The 23,023-nt window shown below is 33.9% G+C and overlaps 1 protein-coding gene across 8 annotated transcripts in view; it reads right to left on the minus strand.

Moving 5' to 3' along the window:
* Positions 1–23,023, minus strand: part of LOC140054039 (uncharacterized) — a 78,223-nt gene that overhangs the window by 32,211 nt on the left and 22,989 nt on the right. For all 8 annotated transcript variants that reach the window (XM_072098850.1, XM_072098853.1, XM_072098854.1 and 5 more), the window contains exon 2: positions 18,351–18,764. In XM_072098850.1, the coding sequence (XP_071954951.1) occupies positions 18,351–18,764 (414 nt within the window). The remainder of the gene's footprint in view (positions 1–18,350; positions 18,765–23,023) is intronic.

A 23,023-nucleotide genomic window follows, 5' to 3' on the forward strand; every position in this document is an offset into this window, starting at 1 on the left:
TCATAAAGGATAGTTTAATAATATTCCTATATTTAACTTGTTTCTGGTAAAACAAATAAATGTTAATGACATTTGACATTTTGTCCTATTAATAACATGTATTTTATACTAATTTATATCATAAAAACAATACTTAATTTACCGGGCGTAGAGTAGTATGCGGCAATGGTAAAGAATAGGCCGTGCTGAGTAACGATTCGTTGATTTTTGGTGTTGCTGTGTTAGGCCTTTTAGAAGCATGTTAGTAAATAATTGTCTGTAAAAGTGAATGTACACTAGTTTGTTAATAAATATGTATTATAACATAGTTTACAATTGCAAAATATATTATCATAATTCTATTTAATGTGACATGTATAATATCTATTAAATCAAGTCTTATCTAGTATGTATAAATCCGCCCTTATGAGGACGGGTATCACTCACTGGAGCTTTCTGTTACAAATTTCTCATGCAAAAATCGCGGAATACTCATTCTTGTGATATATATTCTTTGCTAAAGGTGAATGTGCAATACATAAGGAGTTTCAATTTTTTTTACATAGAAAAGAGTTATTTACATGTCAGGTCTAAAGCTACACTATCAAACTGGTTTTTTTTCAAAAAAAGTGTGCCCAAATATGGTAATGATATGCCTAAATATGGTAGTGATATGACATCATCATGTCCATTATATTGGTATCACATTTGTTTTTCACATAAAGTTTGATTGTGTAGACAGAGCTTTAGTTTGCTGGCACCAGCATAGTGAAAATTCAGGGGGCATGCTTTTGATAGACTTCAGAAGACCCAGTATTAAGATCAAAGTACTTGCGCTGGTATATACACATATTAAACAGTGACAGTATGTACAGTTGAAAGAATACACAGCTCTCTACAAATTCTTCCCAGTATGACAGTAGTAAGGAACGATATAACATGCTGTTAAATATGCCATTGTCAGCATATAACCTAGATGATGATCGTAACATGGTTGAAAAACACCATGGAACATTTATAATATAGGTTTTAGTGAAAGTCACAATGGCAACATCGCCTTGTACTGACAACCCTGGAGAGACTGCTCATCAGTGCACAGGTACCATGAGACTACTGACTTGCTAAAGATATCAATGACAGCATAGCTTTCTAATTACAGGTACCATAATGGTAGTTTGCTCTAGAATCTTGAAAACTAATAAGCTAAAGTGACTACTGACTTGCCATATGAAAGGTATCAGTGACAACATAGCTTTATGATCTGGGAAACAGGTTTACTTGTTTACTTACTTACTTGTTTACTTGTTTCCGGAGCTCAGCAATGCTGGGTCCGGAGTCGAGGCTAGGCTATGCCTATAAGCCCCTCTTGATAATTACATCAACTCTTGAATATGGCGCAAATTTAAGAGGGTGGTTGGACCATGCCCGTTCAAGACCGGACTTAAATTGATTGGTTGATCTTGAAGCTACTACATCCTCCGATAACGAATTCCATAATATAATAGCTTTTCGACCAAATGAGTCCCTCATCCAATTTGTGCGTGAGAACTTAAATTTTAATTTAAAAGAATGACCACCATGATGGCATGTTGGTCTAGAATCTTGACAACTACTTTAGTGTGAATAACAAAAAAGACTACTAACCTACCCAGCTAAAGGTACAGCATCATGACAACACGGCTTAATGCGGACAACCCTAAAAAATAACGTTTCAACCTACAATGCTGACAACACTACTGTATGAACCGAAGATATCACACTAATCAGGCCACTAAACAACATACAGAAAAATCTATGAAAAGACTGATTCTCTTGTAAACATAAGCTACTGATTGTAATTTGATCTTTTGACATAGGTGTCATACCTGGATCACATTTCATAATTTACTGTTTTAAGGAAGTTTTTGATGAGCATCACTGACAGAATTAAGTAGTGAAATGTGAAAGGTTTAAAAGAAAATAGACTTTCAACTACTTAAAGAAATCAATAAAACTGGATCTGTCTTGAATCAATACTCTAGTTTTTAAGTAAGTATAGAGTGTCTTCAATAAATCACGGATTCAATTCTTGAATGATGAAATATATTAATATTAATAACTATTTCAAATCAGAATCAGTGTAATTGTTTGATTGATTGATTGAAATATATATTTATACTGGGTAACCTCTTCAGTCAAAGACTGGTCTCCCAGAGGCCCCAGTTGGTGATCAGTGGCTGTGATGTACTAGTACACCGGGGTAACCCCCTACTCGAACCCCTGCCGATGTTATGGCTACATAATTACGGTTCCACTCGCTCGGCCACTCACCCACTGTTTAGATTGGGTGGAGGTTTTTGTGCTTGGCTGACGTGGGCAAAGATACCACCTTTGGAGTCCTCCACCCAATCTAAAGCTTACATTTTTTTGAAGTCTTCCACACAGCTTAATTTTACCACAGCAACCACTCCAAGGGGGTGGGGATTCAAAATTTCGAAAATTGTATTATGCAAGACATAAAATTAAATTCAGAACTTCATATCAATGTTTAGGCACATTCCCCCACCTCCCGCCCTTTTTACTCGGGGTACCCGAGTCTAGGACTCTCTTATCTTCTCTTCCACCTGACAATATTGAGTAAAAAGTGCGATTTATAAAGTACTACTCCTTCCTTATTCGTTGTAGTATTGAGCTGGGATTTGGCATGGGTATACTACAGGGACTTGTCCTCAAAGTTATAGTTTAATTTCAAACCGGATGCAGTCATCTGACGTCTCGAAGATGGTACAGTATAGCCATATTACAGTAGTTGCAAGCTTATTGATGTGTATGTGATGTCACATCCCATCTTATGACGTCATTACAGCTTTTTTTGCTGTACCCCGAGTATCACACATTCGTGCTTGTTTTTTCAAAATCCTGGATCAGCCGAAAACAATGTTGGGTACCTATTATTAAAAAGCACTGTTTATATTTTCCCTGCCCATCCTTATTTTTCTACACAAATCCCTAGACATCTGTACCTATATCCCTGGACATACAGTATTACAATGTGACAATAATACCGAATACTGCAATCTAGTAATGGGTTGAATTAATGCAGTTATTACACAATGACATAGGCTCTATTGGGTATTGCAACATCAACTAAGCATAGCACACATAAATTAAAGTATCTAATGGTTATATTTTCATAGTAAAATATTCTTATAGTTATAGTGGTATTTAATATTAATGTTCTAGTGACTACAGTAGTTAAAACGCCATGCAGGCACCAATAGATGTGATGTCATCATTATAGGATTACAATAGGCAGACCTATTAAGGGGACACTTTTCTTTGAAACAAATAAGAGGCATATCTGCAACCCCTATAAAGGGAACATCCCTATAAAGGGAACACCCCTATTAAGGGAACACCCCTATTAAGGGAACACCCCTATTAAGGGAACACCCCTATAAAGGGAACACCCCTATTAAGGGAACACCCCTATAAAGGGAACACCCCTATTAAGGGAACACCCCTATTAAGGGAACACCCCTATTAAGGGAACACCCCTATTAAGGGAACACCCCTATTAAGGGAACACCCCTATAAAGGGAACACCCCTATAAAGGGAACACCCCTATAAAGGGAACACCCCTATTAAGGGAACACCCCTATAAAGGGAACACCCCTATAAAGGGAACACCCCTATTAAGAGGACATTTTGTTGGGTCCTGAAGGTGACACCTGAATAGCAGTTTCACCTACATACCATAATAATTGATGAAAAGAGATCATACCTCTGATGTCCTACACTGAAAACAAAATGTTTACACATGCTCAAGTTGTACGCATTGCTTACACATGTTCAATACATTCAATATGGTGATGCATGTGCTAAGAATCAAACTGCAACGATTAATTATCAACAATAGTTGGCTTAAAAAATACATCAAACATTGCTGTGAGTCACAACCAGTGTGTTCTAAATAAATTAAGCTACCCCTCTAAAACAATATTTGCTCACTTTATATTCAGTAGTTGAGTCAGACATTGATGAATTTTGGTCGGTTTGGAAGCCTCTGACTGGTCACGTTCGTGTAACATTAACATTTGGTGATAATAAGTAGTAGTCTAAAGGTCTGAAAACTGTTGATCATAGAGATATGATATAAACGGGAAGCTTAACAACATTAGCAACGCTTCTTTGTTCTATTCTAATGCTACCAAATGGAATTAGTACTAGTGACGTTATAGGTTGTTACTGCAGTAATTCAATTTACTGCAGGATCTAGACCGATTGTTTACTTGTTGTATTTAAAATTCACTAAAAAAAAGTGGTAGCTTAAAAGTACTTTTGATGCATACAGCTTAAAAAATGTACTAATTCATTTAAAATACTATACTCTTAAAGATGTATTCCAAAAAAACTTTGAATAGGCCATTTCAGTTTCAATTAATCACTTCCGTTGGAAAAAACTTTACAAAAATAATGTTTGCACTAATAAAAAGACACAAAAAAACAGTTAAATTCAACCAAAAATCCTTTGAATTCCAGTCAATTTGACGTTAAATTACTTTTTTAGGTAAACCATTTTTTTCTTACCGTATTTTCCGGAGTATAGGTCGAGACTTTGTGGGAAAATTTTAATTGCAAAATCAGGGGGTCGACTTATACTCCGACCATGCGATTTTTGAAAAAAAATCAAGCCGAAAAAATTCGTTCAAAAGCCGTCAGCTGTCAAGGCCTAGCAAGGTCAGTGGCCTATCATCAATCACTCACAGGAGTTTTCAATTTAATAATACCTACATTGTACAAAATAATACAACTCCAACAAGTACTGGTACAAGTACTATTAATATATAACAAAGATTAATTTTGATGTTTATATTACGCTTTTATTAAAATAATTAAGAATAAATAGTTTTCGTTTGTGTTTCATATGCTTCGTATTCACTCGCGAAAACATCGTAACACACACCACAAAACGAACTACACGATGTTGGAATGTCCATGCAGCATGTTTGTTATTGCGCGATATTTTCATCTATACACATGCGCAGTTTGTTTGTTTGTTCGTAATTACAATTACTGCGCATGTCTATTCATAAAATAAATTCTCCTCAGTCCGGCGCGTGTACATTTACAGATAACGCGATTTACAACTACTCGCCTGTACAATTAATAAGCCTCCTAACGAAAAACTCGTTTTAATTTATTCGAGTGACGCGAAAAAACATCGCTGATGGCAAGTACTGTAACGCTACATCGCTGTCATTTATTATAGGCTGGCGAAGACGGCGGCGAAGCCGTTGTGATTACGTCCGTCCGATATTGATTAGGCCTACACTTTAATAATTGTATAAACAAACAACCACATTTCATACATTTCTAGCCTTCTTTGAACTTTAAAGTAAGTTGTGTTATTAGCCGATTTTGGGGGTCGACTTATATTCAGGTCATACCAAAATCAACGATATTCTAGGTCAAAGTTGGGGGTCGACTTATACTTGGGGTCGACCTATACTCCGGAAAATACGGTATCCAATTTTTGGTCAAAGTGAATATCTATGTGACATTAAAATGGCATAGTCAAGCAAACATTTTTATTTTTCAGGGGGACAATCTTTAAAACGTGGTATTAAAGTTGCATTAACAAATAACAAAATTTCCCTTAACAGTACCTACAATCAACTGATAAAATTCTCATATTTTCTGTCAAAAGTATCACAATACACACTGAAAATAAATGTTATTTATAGATGTACATTATGTATGGCAAAGTCTCCTGAGGCTGAGACAGTCACTTAGTATTGCTGTTGATGAAATACTCTTTCAAACTCACAAAAACAAAACTATGAAATGAAATCTAGCAGCTGAAATCAGTGAATAATGTAGACAATAAATGACATGAAAAGCAGTAGTCATTTTAACATTAATGTATTCATTTATGATGTTCTAATGTTTTCAGCAAATAAGACATTACTACAATATTAGAATATTTTATTACGGTTCCAGACATTGTTTAATCATCAAGCTACTGTAAATCAAATACAATGCTCACTTTCAATAAATTAATTTGTAAGAATTTAAAAATCCTGGTGCCTCCACCAGGATATGTGTTTAAAATAAATATTTTTCTCATAATTAAAAAAAAAAGTCTGTTTAAATATGAATGCGTTCTCTGGTATTAAGTAGAACCCATATTGGAGATAAAGAAATCAGTTTAAAAACAATAAGCAAAATACCAAATTATTCAGAATCGGCTTTGAAAAAACAATGGGATACATTCAATAGGGGTGACCTCTGAATAGGTGTCCAAAAGGAGGATTCAAAAGCTTTGTCTACAATATCAAAAGTGTGATGCGAGTGATATGACATCACCATGTCCATATATGGGCACATCACATTTTTTTGTCATATAAATTTGATAGTGTATAGATAGAGCTTTATTGTTATTATAACAATTGTATCTGGTAAACTAATTAATAACTTCAATATCTCAAGTATAATTTTTAGAGCATTAATAATATAAATAATATCGATTGTATTCATGTCATAGAATTTAGAGCATATTAAATAAAGTATAAGCATGTACAGTAGTTGTAATAGCTATTGGTAGGCTAGGTTACCAACTATCAAAGTCTTCCGATAAACTTTCACCTACTGACTGTACACTCAACCCAGTACTGTCCCAAGGCTTTTAGTACGGCTGCCAGTATCCATAGCTGTAGAATACACAAGTAAACATCCAGGTATCGTATAGTTAAATTATATGGCTACTGGCCTGGTCACATGGGAAATCATGATGAGATGCGTTTGACTATTGATTGACTCCTTGCATACATTGGCTAGTCTAGCGACAGGCTACTTGAGTAATTAATTATACTCAGCCAAAACTTGTCTTGCTAGACAACCATATTATAATCAGGTATATTGCAAAATGTGCAACCCTGTTTTCTATCTAAGAAATTTTAGAAACATGAAAGTAAAATGTAAAGCAACAAATATCTTTTCGCACCTTACGTTCGCATAGGCAATGCTGCTAACTGAGTATATTAAATAGCACTGAACTATTGCTAAGGTGATCTACCTAAAAAAATGAAGTGTCTGACCCTGTGAGGATGAAAAACCATAGAGTAGAACCGACATACATCTTCCGTACTAATACTCACACAGCATCCTATACCTGTACAAACAACACATCAATGTCAGGAAAGATTTATGTAAACTCTATCATAGTATAGAATACATCATTTTGAAGATGCGTAATCTGCGAGAGTCAAGAAAATATTTTTAATCTTTTATTTTAATATCGTATTATAACAAATTTAACTTTGTACAGTATATTGATTTCATATTCTGAGTGACCACTGCAAACATATTGCATGAATAAAATCAAGTAGAAATCTATAATTTGCATAGCAGCAGACTCCACTGTTGATACGACTCCATTAAAACAATGAATTCAGAAAGTAGTGGTGAAATAATTCCTCACTGCGGCGGCCATGTGTCCTTTAATTCTTGCCCGGAGGCCAACTGCAAGATTTCCAATCCTCATCAATGCCAGCCATAATCATCACCAAGCAATCACAATTATCACACAAAACAAATTACCCGCTGAGAGGGAATAATTTTGTAGATAGAAATGTACTGTTTAACCATGGAGTAAATCTTTACTCCATGGTTTAACACTGATGCAAACTGTATTTTAAAGCCCCATTCCCTACGTTTTTTAGATCTATTTTAAGATCACAAACTATATTTAATGTAAAAATAATACTATATGGTCCTATTGCGATAACTTTTTTCGTCTTTAAACGGTTAAAAATGTGAAAAATAAATCGATTCTAATAATTATAGAGGCCCGCTATAAATCCCAAAATGCATTGCGCGCGGATTGATATTTTTGTTTTTCACCTGTAATTCGCCCACTTTTCGATCGATCGTGAAGTCAAAACAAATGGAAGACTCCTAACTTTTCAGCGAAAATACCGGGTTTTCCCCAATTTGTATCAACGGAGTCTGGCAAAAATAGAAAGACAATTAATGCAGCAACTATACAACGTCAGGCTAGGTATATAGCTAGCGTACGATGTTCGTACGTTATCGATGTTTACCAGCTAGGCCTACAAAACTAAGCCTAGCTAGGCTAGGCCTAAGACCGTCCACGAGAGGTCGATCGCCGCGAGCTACTTAGGTAGTGCATTGTTTCTCACTTTTTATCATAATTTACCATAAAACGTACATTTAAGACAAGGAATGACATGGTTTAATGTTTTTAAAGTGATATATATGTATTATTTTCCAAAAAACGTCCAAAATTGCAGGGAAGGGGTCTTTAAACATGTACAGACACATACTCAAATACCCACTGCTCCAACAGTGAGAATTTTACACATTGCAGACTAAAGAATGATTGCATGACAAACATAAATACTGTGCATGTTAATTAGGACTAAAACCAAATATAAGCCCATGGTCCTCAAAATGCTAGTTTGTACACCGATGTTTGATAAATTCTTTTGCTTCGTGGTAAAAAGTCCAGTTAAATACAAAATAAGCAGTGTTGTATGCCAATTATACACAGATCCAATTAGGTCAGGAGGGTTTTTAGGAGGGCTTTTACTTGAGGGAGGCGTATTTGAAATAAATACGGTATTGAATTAATCCAAGTATTAAAAATATCTCCTGCAGATTTAGTAGTGTAGTATGAACCTGGGATGGTTGCACATGGCTAGGCTATCCCAATCTGATTGTGCCCAGTTGTCCAGTAAAAAGTTTAGGCAGTCTGAGGGAGCCTCGTTAGGTCTACATCTATATGGGCTAAAAAACATAAAGCTATCTAGTTCAGTAGTACAAAATCATTGTTATGGAAAAGGAAAGTGTTATTCTTTATCAGCCATAACAAACACTAATACAATCGTCCAGTATATGTAATTTAGTACTAATATACTGTACCTTAATTTATGTAAACAATTTGAGATTACTCCTATATTTCATGGACTCGTTTCGTTTTGGTAAGCTATAAAAACACTATCTACTACTGCCTACTGCAACTTAACATTAACAAATTCCAATCATACTGTATTGACTAATTCACGAGTCAACGAGAGGTCTAGCGTTTTAATCGCAAATATCACCAATCAATAACAACGATGAAAATACGAACAGAAATCAATGAGGAATTTCAAAAATTCAAACAAATATTAAACTTACACAGAAAAGGCATAATGCATTAATAATTATATAATATAATATTTACATAATTATTAATTGCTAGAATTAGCACTAGTGAATACAGTATTTCAAATTACCTGTTAAAACCAATAATTTGAATTACAGTTGCAATTTAACGTAATAACAACCTTTTATATATTCAAATTTTCACTAAAATGTACACATTATTGAAGGATGGGACAAACAACACGTGGTAAAACCTCTCTAAATCTGTCCAGTCCCAATTGCACAGTGGTTACTCAAAAGATGTACTAGGTTCAAGTGCACATGAGCTAGATGTGTACACTGGACCTATGGTTTATAGTCCTTATCCGAGAATAACTTGTTCTACCACCAGAACCATGGAGCGAGTGGGACTCTTGCCGATGTTAACCACTCGGCCACTTACTTGCCTTAAAACATACCGTTTTACCAACTATTTTATCAATTTCATTGACAATTCTTTATTACAAATGCTCTAATAATGGTGGCAATGTCTGTGATGAATTACAATTTGTTAATTGGTTTTTCTTGCCATTTCGTAAATTATAATATTTATTGAATTTTAAATTATGCTGTTTTTAGGACAATTTTGATTGTATTATTGAAAACCATGGCAAGGAATAAATTAATTCTAAATCATCAAGAATATTGATAATGAATTTTCCAAGTAAAGCATCTACGGTATTGCCTGATAGTAAAAAATTGGAATTTTTATTTTTATTATGTATTAAAATGCACATGCCAATGCTACTTTGTCTGCCAAAGTGTTCACAAATTCTTCCATTTGGAATCCTATCTTTATTATAGCAAGCAGCTACTCAAATGTTTATAGACTATAAGTCCAGTATAAAGTAAATGATAGAAATAAAGTTGTTGGTTTGTGTTCTTGTGAAAGCAGACATCTGTTTGCTGCCAATTAGCAATATAAATACTTTATTTTGAGTTTTTATTACAACATATATGTTTGTAGAAATTAAATCCTAAGCATTGATTATTTGTGTTAATTACAAATCTGTTTGTACTGTACATTCAAAAGTATGCCGGTATTTAGTGGTGCAACGGCTATGAGCACTCCCTGGCTAAACCCAGGAGCTCCCAGAGATTAAAGAACCCGAGAGCATGAGCCGCACAACCACCCAGCGTTGGAGGACCCTTAGGTGTGCTAAACCAGGTGCTTTTGCTCCCTGAGTTACACCACTTTCATTATGGTATTGTTTGTAAAAAACGTGTTGAAATGCCAGTTTGTCGGCATTGCGTTGCATAACTACAGTTCAGACACTAATTTTACAATAGGTGTAGCAGGAGGTAATAAAAATGTAAATCAATAACGATATTGAAAATAAAACCGAATGAATAATAAAATCCTTTTGTTTACCTGTATGCACAGTAACAACAACAATGAATTGATTACAATTTAACTATCTTTCCATTGTAAAATATTTGTAGTGCTACGTATGCATGGGAATTTGTATCGTGAGTGACTTGGACATAAGGCCTATAAATAAGGGCAGGACAATGATTGTGAACTATAAAACAAGATACAGTAGCTAAACTCTTCTTTGGGAGACCGTAATTAAAGGTACACTTTCCCATGAAAAGGTCGTTTTAACAATTTACAGTCAGCCTAGAGATTCAGATGACACCCCAGGCTATTTAAAGAAGGGGGTGGGAGGTACCCTGTTGAGTCACAAGGTGTCGCCTTTATAGTGGTTCTACTATAATAAAAATCTATGAATCGGTCAGAATGTTGTATACAGTGTATTAATTAATATTCCAATGGTAAATTTAGAATCATTATCGCAGTTATTAAATAGTTGTTCACCTGCAGGTGTCGTGTGTAGTAAATGCTTTTGAGTTTGTAATGAAATGTTTATTTGTTATTGAAGTATTGCGCTCCATCATGTCTGCAATATATTGAATAGTTGTATTGCAGCAGCTGCTTTATAGTCAGTTACTGTAGTATAGAATCATCACTTGCAATACATAAATCTGTCAGAACTCATAAGACAACAGGATTATAAAACTGGGGCGTAGGCTCGTAACTACCGATCTGACTTCACAAAATGGTTGGGCCTCAAGCAGGCCAAGTCTAAGAGTGCTTGTCTGGCAGTGAACAAAAGCAGGCCAGAAAGAGAGTCTGGATTAAAGGCCAATTCAAGCCTTGTCTTTTATGGCGAGTGAGTGCGATCACTCACCTAACACTCCTAAACTGCCCTTGAGGAGTGCGATTTACAACACGCTTAAATTTGGTAAACTTCTACACACCTAAGTACAAACAGCACCTACAGCACCTAATAAAATTCGCTATAGGATTCAGGGAAGGAGAGTACCACTGCGGTTCCAACACTTTTTTCAGTCACAAACAAAATCTGAAGTTTTCAATTTAAAATAAATTATAAAGTAGATACATTTAAATGACTTGAATTGAAATATTCCTGAATCGTACTATATTGAACACATACAGTAGATATTGGCTATTGTATTTTAATAGTACAGTATGAAATAATAAGCAAGAACACAAGATCTTACCCAATGGACATGAATGTTTAACCGTTGTAGTCTTTAAACCTTTACTTGGCATTGTCGCATTACGATCCAATTCCTACTACTGCTACCTATCTAGCTTCACATTATACCAGACAATAGACTGATTTTCCTCCTCGTGATCACAGGGCTAACATTGATTGATCTATCTGTCGTATTCAAAGTCCCCTTTATATTATTTCACTACACTGCAGTTGGTAGACTTTCAATGCACTCATGAAATGTAAACAACGTCGGAGTGTAAAGCAAACTCAAGTTCATTTTTAGACGGTACAATTGTGAATCATATCAAATTAGCATTCAAAATAAAAAGATAATATTATTTATGTATGAATTGTGAATATTGTATGAAGGCAGCACTACACTTGTATTGTGTTGTACTTGTATAGTACCCAATATGGATATTGGAAAAGACCTAGGCTATGATTCAGATAAAAATGTGAAGTAGAAATTTATTTAATTTTCATAAGATTGGTTCCTTCAAAGCAATTTTACTTAGTACAAGTGATTGATCATTTGATCTGTCTGTTAGTGTTAGTAAATTTACTTATGTTGCACATATTTGCATTGAATCTCACTGGTAACTAAGCTTTATATTAAATGAATTATTCTTGGTCCTCAAACTTAACTGGAAACTGAGGAAATTCGGATTAGGCCCTACACGGACCCACGGCAACCGCAGTGCAGCGCCTACCAGATCAGTACATCGGGAGACGACCCCCTACTCTTTCCGAATAGTGTACAAAGTTCTATATCTACACAGGACCAAAGACTTTACATCCCATCCGAAGCACGAGGCAATGAGAAAAAATCTTGCCTAAGGATGCAATCAGTATGGTACGGATAGGCTCAAACCCATTCTAGTACGATATTATCATTACACCATCACTCACACTGGTACAATATACAGCACTTGCTGCCATTGCTAGATGGTCTCCCACCCCGACTCAGCCTAATGGTGCTTAACTTTCATGATCTGACGAGAACTAGTGTTTCAACACAGTATTAGTTTAGTTGGAAACAGGCCCTCTAAGACAGCACAGTGCCATGATCAACTCACCAGGAAACTATTCCTTACTCTGGTTTTATAGGGTACACAATATCATGGCCTAACCTACTCTATTTGAAGTACACACACGTCTATTTACCTACAGTAACATTAACTCTATTGGATATTAGACACACTCAACACCAATCAAGATGCACCATTTTCTGTATCCCGTCCTCCCTAAAAAAAGTTACAAACCACCATCTTTTCACTAACTTCAAAATAGAAAATCTTCAGGTGGCTACAGTACTACCACAATATCTTTCAATCAAAGCAAATACAGTATATGCATTTCTCAGACAATATCATTTTGTATTGTCTACTATCTGCTTACCTATCAAGAAGGAACTATCTATGAAATATGCTCATCTTGAAGGTGTAGTCATCAAATATGACAAACAATATTATTATAGTGTGTGTACATTGTTTGTTTGATAAGCAGTGACTTACCCTCTTGTTGAGAACATTTACTAATCCTTAAACCAGCTAATCCTAAAGATTAATAATAATCTCATTGTTTTACTGAAAGACACAATGCTATGAACTTCTCATCATCAAAACTATGATCCAAAATTTTTCTACAGCTTCATATTCCAAAAACAGATGATTGTTTAGATGACTCGACGTGATAACCCAACAACGAAAATGAGCAGCGAGTAATTATGCACTATACTGTAATCAATTCTTATCCACTTATACAGCTTCTTGCCTTAGCCTGGCTTACCAGACTTGTATGTATTGTTACCAATCTATCTGCTTCTCATGCTGCTCACACAGCTAGTAAGGAATCTCCAATCACATTCCAACAACCTCAAGTCAGACACACTATTTAAAGCTTGACCTTTAGCGAGATAATCAACATAAATGTGGGGTCATAACCTTTAACCTTGTTGTATTGATAAATCTCTTAAAGCATAATCTGTCAAATTGCTACCCTGCTGGTAAAACAGTAATTGCCGACTTACAGTAGATGAGATCAAACCGGATACGATGCATTAATAAAAATACTGTTTTCCCCTTTTTAATGCATAATTATGTATATGTTATGTTTATTGACAATATAATACGCATCCAATACTCGTAATACCTAGCAATATTATTCTTATTATTTCTCATGTAGTAGAAAATGAAATAAAGGTTGAATTAACATTTTTCGTGAATGTTGAAATAATTCTATTGTAAACATAGTAATCGCAGGTTAAGTTTAAAATTAAATTTCTCAAAGTTAAAAAAACAATCAATTAAGCCTACAATGAACGACGTTTAAAATATCGAAACCAATATCAATATTGTTATCATCCGAGTTAGGTGTGGCAAATTGATTCTTTAATTAAATGTTGATACTAGTAAAAATTAATCAAATCGATGCCTATAACATTAAATATTAACATTAGATAACAAAGAGAGAAAAACATAATGACCAAGTGCAATGTATTGACATAGTAAAGTGGCTACATGCTATTTCCTTTGTCTGAATTTAAAAATTAAAAATATAGCGTGCTTTCTCGGCCAGTTGTGCTCTTTCTTCAACATCGCGAACAAACAATTCTTATCAGAAGATAAACACATTCATGTTAAGTTTCCTCTTGCGAAGCGGTGACAACATTATACGCCAAAGACTGTATTGCAGTCACAGCTAGACTGTTTATTGACAATAAACAGTCTGGTTGCTCTAATGTCATTAGTTTGTGGATGGAGGACATGTTTTGTGGCCGAAGGAGCGTGCTGATTCTTACTAAGCTTTTGGTATTGAAATATAGATATGTGAAATATAGATATGTGAAATATAAATATGTGAAATATAGATATTTAATATGTAATATATTTAATATAGATATTTAATATAGATATGTAATGTAATAAATAGATACAGTAAGTTTAAAATATTTAGAGAAATATTTCATAGAAGATTTAATTGTAAAGTTTGGGTGTGGCATTCAAATTTATAAAATGGAACAATAAAGGATGACCATGCCATTTTAACTCACCTAAATAAAAAATGGTAGATATGGTGATTTCATTATGGAAATCTACCGAGAGTGGGCAGCAGGTTAGGTTTGATGTTTTAATAATAATATGTTTTAATAATAATTTGATTAAATCAGTAATTATGAATTTTAATTTCAGTCAACACAATAAATGAAATATGATGACAGCATCAACAAAAACATATTAACAATTCACACCTATTGCATCCTCATCATGTGATTATAACAATTACTTTCAATTTTAGAAATATATTAGATAATGGCAATAGTGAGACACCCACTGTTATTATAATGTGTTTTATTCTATGTTCTATTATAGTGTCTCACTTGTGTGATGATTCATGAAAAGGGATCGTACAGTACAATGAGAAGAGTTAAAACCAGAAGATGATTATTGTTATTCTGTCCTATAGAATAAGATGAGGCCATTTTACTGTACATTCTATCAAAGCAATTAATTTTGATTACAATATAGTACTAGTAGTACACTAGATCTAAATTTAACGATTTTACAATTTATTTAGTGTTAATATTATTCAATATCAAATATAATATAATATTTATTCTTCTGAACATGATTTTCATAATGAAGTATTAACTATTCAGTGGTCAAACAACTATTAAGGGGACACTTTACCATGAAATGAATGATGGGCAATATGTATAACACTACAGTCAACCCCCATTCAGGGGACACATTGTTGGTTCCTGAATGTGGTGTCTCCTTAATGGGGGTTCTATTGTAATTTAAGCTTGGTTCCCACTAGGGCACAACGCAAGGACGCAAGCGCAACACAAGCAAGTTGACCAATCCCAAGTGAAAATTTGGATAATCCATTGGTTGTGATTGGTTAAATTCCTTTGTCGCTTTTACGTCGTTGCATTACGTCCTAGTGGGAACCCAGGCTTTGTAAAGTCACATCCTACATATCATTTTATATAATAGTAGCCACCATACAACATTTAAGTTCTATTTTACATTTGTTAGTATCAATAACCATCCTAAAGTGCCCAATTAACAAAATCTCTGAATAAAAACTAATTACAGACAACTATACTTTAATTAATCAACATAGCGAACAAGTAGTTGAGATCAGCTGACTCGAGAAAGACTGTAATTATCTTACAATTGCATCTAATTAACATACAGTACAAAATATCAGAAGAAATTACATATTCTTGATATAATGTATGCTGCCCTCTATAGTTTATCTATTTATAAATAATAAGGGATAATGTTAAATTTATATCAGTGTATTTATTGACACACAGGCACAGAACATTAGTTATAAACCACCCAGTAATATAAAATGTTTTTGATGGTTAAATATTATTTAATATTATGCATTCAGTATTTTCCTTACAATGTTATACATTAAATAATGCTAGTTAGTATTGCTGCTATGCCAGTAGGTTAATTTTCTCATAAAACGAATGAATAAATATTCAACGACCGTGTCTGCCAAGTACATCATACAATAAAATAATATGTTAATTACTGTTAAAGTAGTGTTATTGTACAATAATAACTTCAATCATTTAAAGATCGGCTCAATCACATGACTATGACCAGGTGACAGATCACATGACCCATGACTTAGGTTCTTTACAGGAACAAATAAACGTTGCTTAATATAATTTGCTGTCTTTATTAAACAGAGAAATTACAGCATTCACGTAGTGTCTTAAGTAATCATTTTGTTATTTTTAAATTCCTAAAGCCATTTCCATTCGTAGAAAATGTCTATCAATTTAAAGGCCAATCAGTGCTTTAAATTGAATTTAAAAGTTAGCGCAATCCAAAGGCAAGGCAATGTACTGTACAATGCGGAAAAAAAAAAAGAATTTTATTTTATTCAATTTAGCCATTTTGACAAGAGAAAAAATGGCAACCTATCCAACCAATATATTGGCAGACAACAGATCAGACAATATTTCATAAGCCTGTTCAATACAATATGATTTTGTGAGGTCTGTTTCGGGCTACCACAAATGCCATTACTACGAGCAAGTAGCCAGCCCGATAGCAAGAAAACTGTGTCCAGATTAAATTCCAAAACAAGCATGAAACGAAAATTCACAGTATTCATCAAATAATTATGCTGGTGTGTTTATCGACATTTTGTAGTATTCCTTTGAACAGCTGGAATTCACAAAAAGAATTAATAATGAGATTGTGATACAGGTTGCATCAATAATGATATTGTACCACCAGCAATATTTAAAATGACAAGGCCAATCAATAAATGAAAAAAAAAATACATAAAATGATGTGGACAAGCCTGTAACCAGGATTTTTACAGGTGGTTCTTTTTTGCATGAATTGGGGCAAGTACAAGCGTAAGCAACTGAAGAAAACAGATTTAGGCCTAGCTTAGTAAATGAAAATAATTTGCTATTTAAGTTAGGCCTATTTACTTGCACTTTTTCTGTTGATATGGGCACTTCAGAAAAAGGGGGTTCGAAACCCTCTAGCTACGGGCTTGCTGTGTCTCCACAAAATAAAACCAAAGTAAAGTAATAATATTTGTCTAGTAGTACAGCATCCGTTATTCAGGCATGCAGTTTCTCATAGTATGTGATGCCTTAAGGTTAGGTGATGGTCTACAGTATGATACTAGGCGATATGTGAAACACATGTGATAATGTATTATGGAATTTTCCTATGACAGCACTGAAATCTAGATAATTACAGAGAATTGGGTGAAATATAAACACAACATAACCGTAGTTACAATGCTAATAATTGAGGTGGGAAAGGGAAGGGTAAGTCAACCTCTGGACGGACCGACAGGCGACATGTGACACATGTGTTGATGTACTGTACTGTATTATGGAATTTTCCTATGATACTGCACGAAACATATAAACGAGAATCTGGTGAAGTCAACAGGCAGGCAATCTAAAATAGTGTAATGTATTACAGTGGAAACCCTGGGACATCCCTATTAAGGGGATATCCCTATTCAGGGGGACATTTTTGGGGTCCTTAAATGTACCCTTAATAGGGGTTCTACTGAATACTGATATAATACAAATTTATTTTATTATTAAATATTACTAATGTTAATTGTCAGAAACACAAAACAAAACTACAGAAACCAGAGACTGATGTTATTTTCAGAATTCAACAAGGGAAACAACAATCCTATGTATTCCGTATTCGTCCCATTTCCTCAATTCTGGGGTTAAACCAGACTTCCCAAAGGAAGTAATAACTATTATGAAATAGCACCTAGATAGATAAGACAAATGTTTTCTTTACAATGCCCTTCATTAATGAATACACATTTTATTAGTATTTAATACGAACAACTACATAGCTGCTAAGTATTAATGTATGATCTTTATTGCATGGTTACAAACCAATTGATTCAGCCACTACAAAATATATTGATTCTTTCTATAGTTGATGAAATAACAATGCTGGTTGGTTAAGTAAGCATGAGATTTGAGAAGATATGTTGCTCTGTCAGAAGGTATATTAACAGAGGCTACGTTGTCCAAAATCAGCTTCATATCCTTTAAATACTGATGGTAGTAAACTGCAAGAAACCTTAGAAAAACATCACCATTTTACATTGATAGTTGCTAATGTTCTTACCTTCTTTGGCGGCACCTTGAGTAGTGTCTGGTACTTTCTCAGCTGTTTCTTTACTTGGTATGTCCACTGGTGTACCATCAACTGGTGTGCCGTCAGCAGGGATGGTCTCAGTTTGCTCTGGTTTACTTGGGTCTTCTGGTAAAATTTCAGAATCAGTAGCGCCACCTACTTCTGAATCAGTAGCTCCTGCTTCCGAGTCGGTGACTATGGGCTCCGAATCAGTTATTCCGGCTTCGGAGTCTGTGATTCCGGTGTCGGAATCTGTGGTAGAAAAGGTGTTTTGTAAAGGTACTAGGGAGTCTCCACTTTCGTCTACGATATGGTGTGAAGGCGTGTCTTGGGGTTCGGTGTCACTTGTTGGTTTAGAGGCGTCGTTTAGGCTTGGTGCTTCGGCCTCATTGCCATTATATGCACCTGAAAGAATACAATATTTTTACTATTATTAAATAATGTAACTTTTTGTATCAAAGCACTCCATTGGAGAGCAGGGCTATTGTCGGTTTATCCAGGTAAGCAGGCACGAAATAGACTTTCACTATTATACAGAAAAACAAATTTAACAATACTTATCATGATAATAATTATCATCATAGTAATAATCATGATCACAATCAAAATCAGTGAAATCAATGATAATGAATACAAATATGGATACTGTTATTCTTCTGGATAGGTCGTGAAACGTTGCTGTTTACTAAACAAATAGAGTAACAGTTGATTAGACATTTATCTTTCCAAACTCAATGATGATGAAATGTTTTATCTTATTATAAAAACTTATTCACAAACTAATTCTTATAAAAGGTCTTATGAAGGAAATAAGGAATAATCAGCTTCAATAAAAATTAATAAAACTGTATAAACTAATGCATTAAAACAAGACTACTTAACTTATAGTTTGAAACTTATTACCTAACTTTGTACAGTATGTTAAATTTGGTATCTTGTTATATCTATCCAATGATCAAATTGGCATCACGTTGAAAAAGGGTGGATTGGGAGATTAATAAAGTGACTTCAGATGCATGGCCCTTTATAACAGGAAGGAAGGTCGTGATATCAGCCTAGAAACTTGGCTGGTTTTAAACAAACCAAAATGGCTGAGCTTTTGTAAACAGCCGGCGGACACAAGTTCACAGTAACAAGTGAAACTTGGCTAGGTTTGACAAGACATTATGGTACTTGTAAACACTGATGATAATGTTATGTACATTGTTTAGTTCATGGTAAAAATAAGTCAAAAACATAGAGAACACTAAAACCGTTGACCAATTTTATTCAAAAACTTTTCAAATAAAATATTATAAGCTACTGTACCTACTGTACTATGTTTTTTTTTTTAATAAATGAGTAAAATTCTTAATAGATTTAAAATTATAACCATGGTTTCTAACAAAAAAAGTCTGCAAAGAAATTATCATAGAAATTAAAGCTCTGTCTACACTATCAAACTAATTTTCAAAAAATATGTGATGCTCAAATATGGTAGTGACATGCCTAATGGTACTGATATGACATCATCGTGTCCATATACTGTAAAGGCACATTACATTTTAACATAAAGTTTGATAGTGTTGACATCAGAGATTAACAGTATATCTACTGTCTTGCTGTAATTTTTAAAAGTGTTTTGGGAAAAATTTAAAAATTGAATTGTGTTGTCAAGAATCATTTTCCATGATACCAGGACGTGAATTACTGTAGATACTAGGACAATCCTTATAGATTGTATATTTATTGAAACTTTACCACTTTACCCACAAAATACACAAAAAAATGAAAACATGTCGATATCAACAGGATTATCGACCGTCCTACCATTGATTTCTTCTCTTGAATAGATTGTTAACATTAAAACAAAAAAATCTATTATTTCAATGAATTCAACAAAACTAGGAAAGGACAAATCTTAGTTGAGCATAATCCCCTTATTGTGCACAGTATCAGTCTTACTTTGATGTGCCGATACGTATCTTAACACAACATTTTCAGGTTCAGTAAATAAGTATGTCAGTGTCTAAGGTCCTGTGACCACCGAGTGGGTCGTATCGGTGACTGTACAACTGAGTAATCACATTAAATTACAACATTAATATTTAGGCACAAACTTATGTGATTTTTTTAAAGCATGAAGAACATCATAAAGAATAACTGTTTTCATCGTATTCATTTATTATATTTTTAAATGTCCACAAATTATGTCTTTATAGGCTTGGTTGTCTATGCAACAAAGTAATTGGACTGATGGCAAATTGCACTGTTTGACGAATGTCATTGAGGGAGCTTTTGATTTGTATTGACCTAAAGTCCTATGAATTAATGCATTGTCGGTCGTCGTCTGGACCTAGAAACCAAAAAAAAAACTGTGTCTCGCATGCGTACAATTAATTTACATGACCCAACTTGTTCTTAAGTTGGCGGTCTTAGCCAATGTCCCTATTGAAAGATTTCAATTAATTTTTGGGAGAGTTTTCAGATTTCAGTATTAAGTTCGGTTTTGAAATATTTGATTTATTTTCGTCTAGTTACTTATTTTTTATTCATATGATTGAAATAAAAATTCTTTTGTAAAGAATTAAGGACGTGTAAGATATTAATAACAAAAATAGGACATTGCTATCACAATTAAATAGTTCAAATTAGAATGTAATATTCCTTTGATAACTCTACAAGCATTCTAAATTGATTGATAGAATGACCTTTGCCCTTTCAGCAACATTACAAGTAGTCATGTTCATCAAGTCACAATGAACATTCAACAAAAACATTTGTTAAAATTAGATCATCACGAAATCATCAATACACAAATGGACAATATCGTTACACAAAAGCGTAGAATATTTTGCATCTACTCGTAATCAGGCATAATAATTGAAGCACGAAACCGGAGTGCTGTATGAATGCACAAAGAGAAAAAGCTCAGGAATCAGCTAATCAACCGATAAAACTTTCAATACCTCTCAAATTAAAATATTGTTAAGTCTGTAAGGCGGTAGTGTCGGTTATGAAAGCCTAATTTGTTTGTTTATTATACTATTAGAAACACGCCCTTTAGAAATTCACACTTGTACATGCTGTGAATACATTAAAAGCTGTCATTATTTTGTCAGGACCATCAGAGTCAAAATGACAACCTCATATATTACTACTGTACACCATTACTTTAGTACTTTACGTAACTGTAGTACTGGACTCTAATAGACAATACATGCGTCCTCCTCCCACAATTATATTTATTAATTTATGTTCTGTATATATTGTATATTGTATTGTGTGAAACAATAAACTTTAAACTTGGTTTAAACATTTATAGTTTATAAGTAATCTACTTTATCAATTATAAAAATTGATAATCAAATAAAATTTTAAAAAAACATTAATCGAGATGATAATGATAATTACAAGGCAGATGATGATAAAGAGCGCAATTATGATAAACTTATGACAATAAAGATGATGACAATGAAAAAGATTAGGTTGGAATGATATTGATTTTTCTAACTTTGTATGACAATGACATTCATGCAAAATATTGTGAATAATTTGTTTAATTTAAAAATAAATAAAGTCAAAATAGTAGCACAAAAACGACAAATCCATACAATAAAAATGTTAATCCTTTTTATTACAAAAAAGGAAAAAAAAAGAACTTTGAATCAACTCGGAATTCTGGTCAAGGCAATACTGGTAATCCTCCTTAACCATATCGCAGTTAAAAATCAGCCAAATTTAATCAGTCTAGTTTTTGTTTTCAAAGAAAGCCTTAGGACAAAAACCACCCAATATTTTGTCTTTCTAAACTCAGTTCATATTTTAAGTGGACAAAAAATAATTGTCAACTGAGAAAAGTTACGGTAAGCAAAGAAACCATCATTTCGTCTAACTATACTATTAGATTTTGAAAATATAATTTATATTTTTGAATTATATATTAATTTTCATGTTATTTAATTCTTTGTGATTTGTTCTACAACTTTTGATGTAAGCCTAGTTATAAAATAAATGTGATTTTAAAGAATAAATAAAATTGAAACTTCTATTAATTCTCCAATAACCACAAATTAAAAATCATTTGATTGCAAAGTCAAATTTTGTTGCATAACTTTATAATACAATACAATATGGTAAAGAATTTATGCTGACCTGTCTATGACCTACGTTAAAAAATGACAGTGTCAATTCTGACACTTTGTCACTTATTAGCTCCACCCATCAAATGCCACCTTTCACTTGTTACAGTATACTGTACAGTGAGTTTACTGTAGTAGAATATAATATTCTACTTCTTGACTTTTATTAGGATACAGTACAGTATATGAGATAGGGATGGAGAAAAAAAGGGGGGGGGCGAGTCCGAGGGGTTGGGGGCGAGTCCGAGGGGTTGGGGGCGAGTCCGAGGGGTTGAGGGTGAGTCCGAGGGGTTGGGGGCGAGTCCGAAGGGTTGGGGGTGAGTCCGAGGGGTTGGGGGTGAGTCTGAGGGGTTGGGGGTGAGTCCGAGCGGTTGGGGGGTGTAACACCAAGTGAGGAAAACCGTAAAAGTTCTATTTAGGTATAAATAAATGCTAATTTTGTAAGCATTATTTATAATTATATTGAATATTCTCATAACAAAAATGTGTACAAAATATCAAAACATACCTGCCCATAAATAATCAAACTTCTTAAACATGGAT

This window comes from Antedon mediterranea, chromosome 7, assembly GCF_964355755.1.
Source record: "Antedon mediterranea chromosome 7, ecAntMedi1.1, whole genome shotgun sequence".
Lineage (NCBI taxonomy): Eukaryota > Metazoa > Echinodermata > Crinoidea > Comatulida > Antedonidae > Antedon > Antedon mediterranea.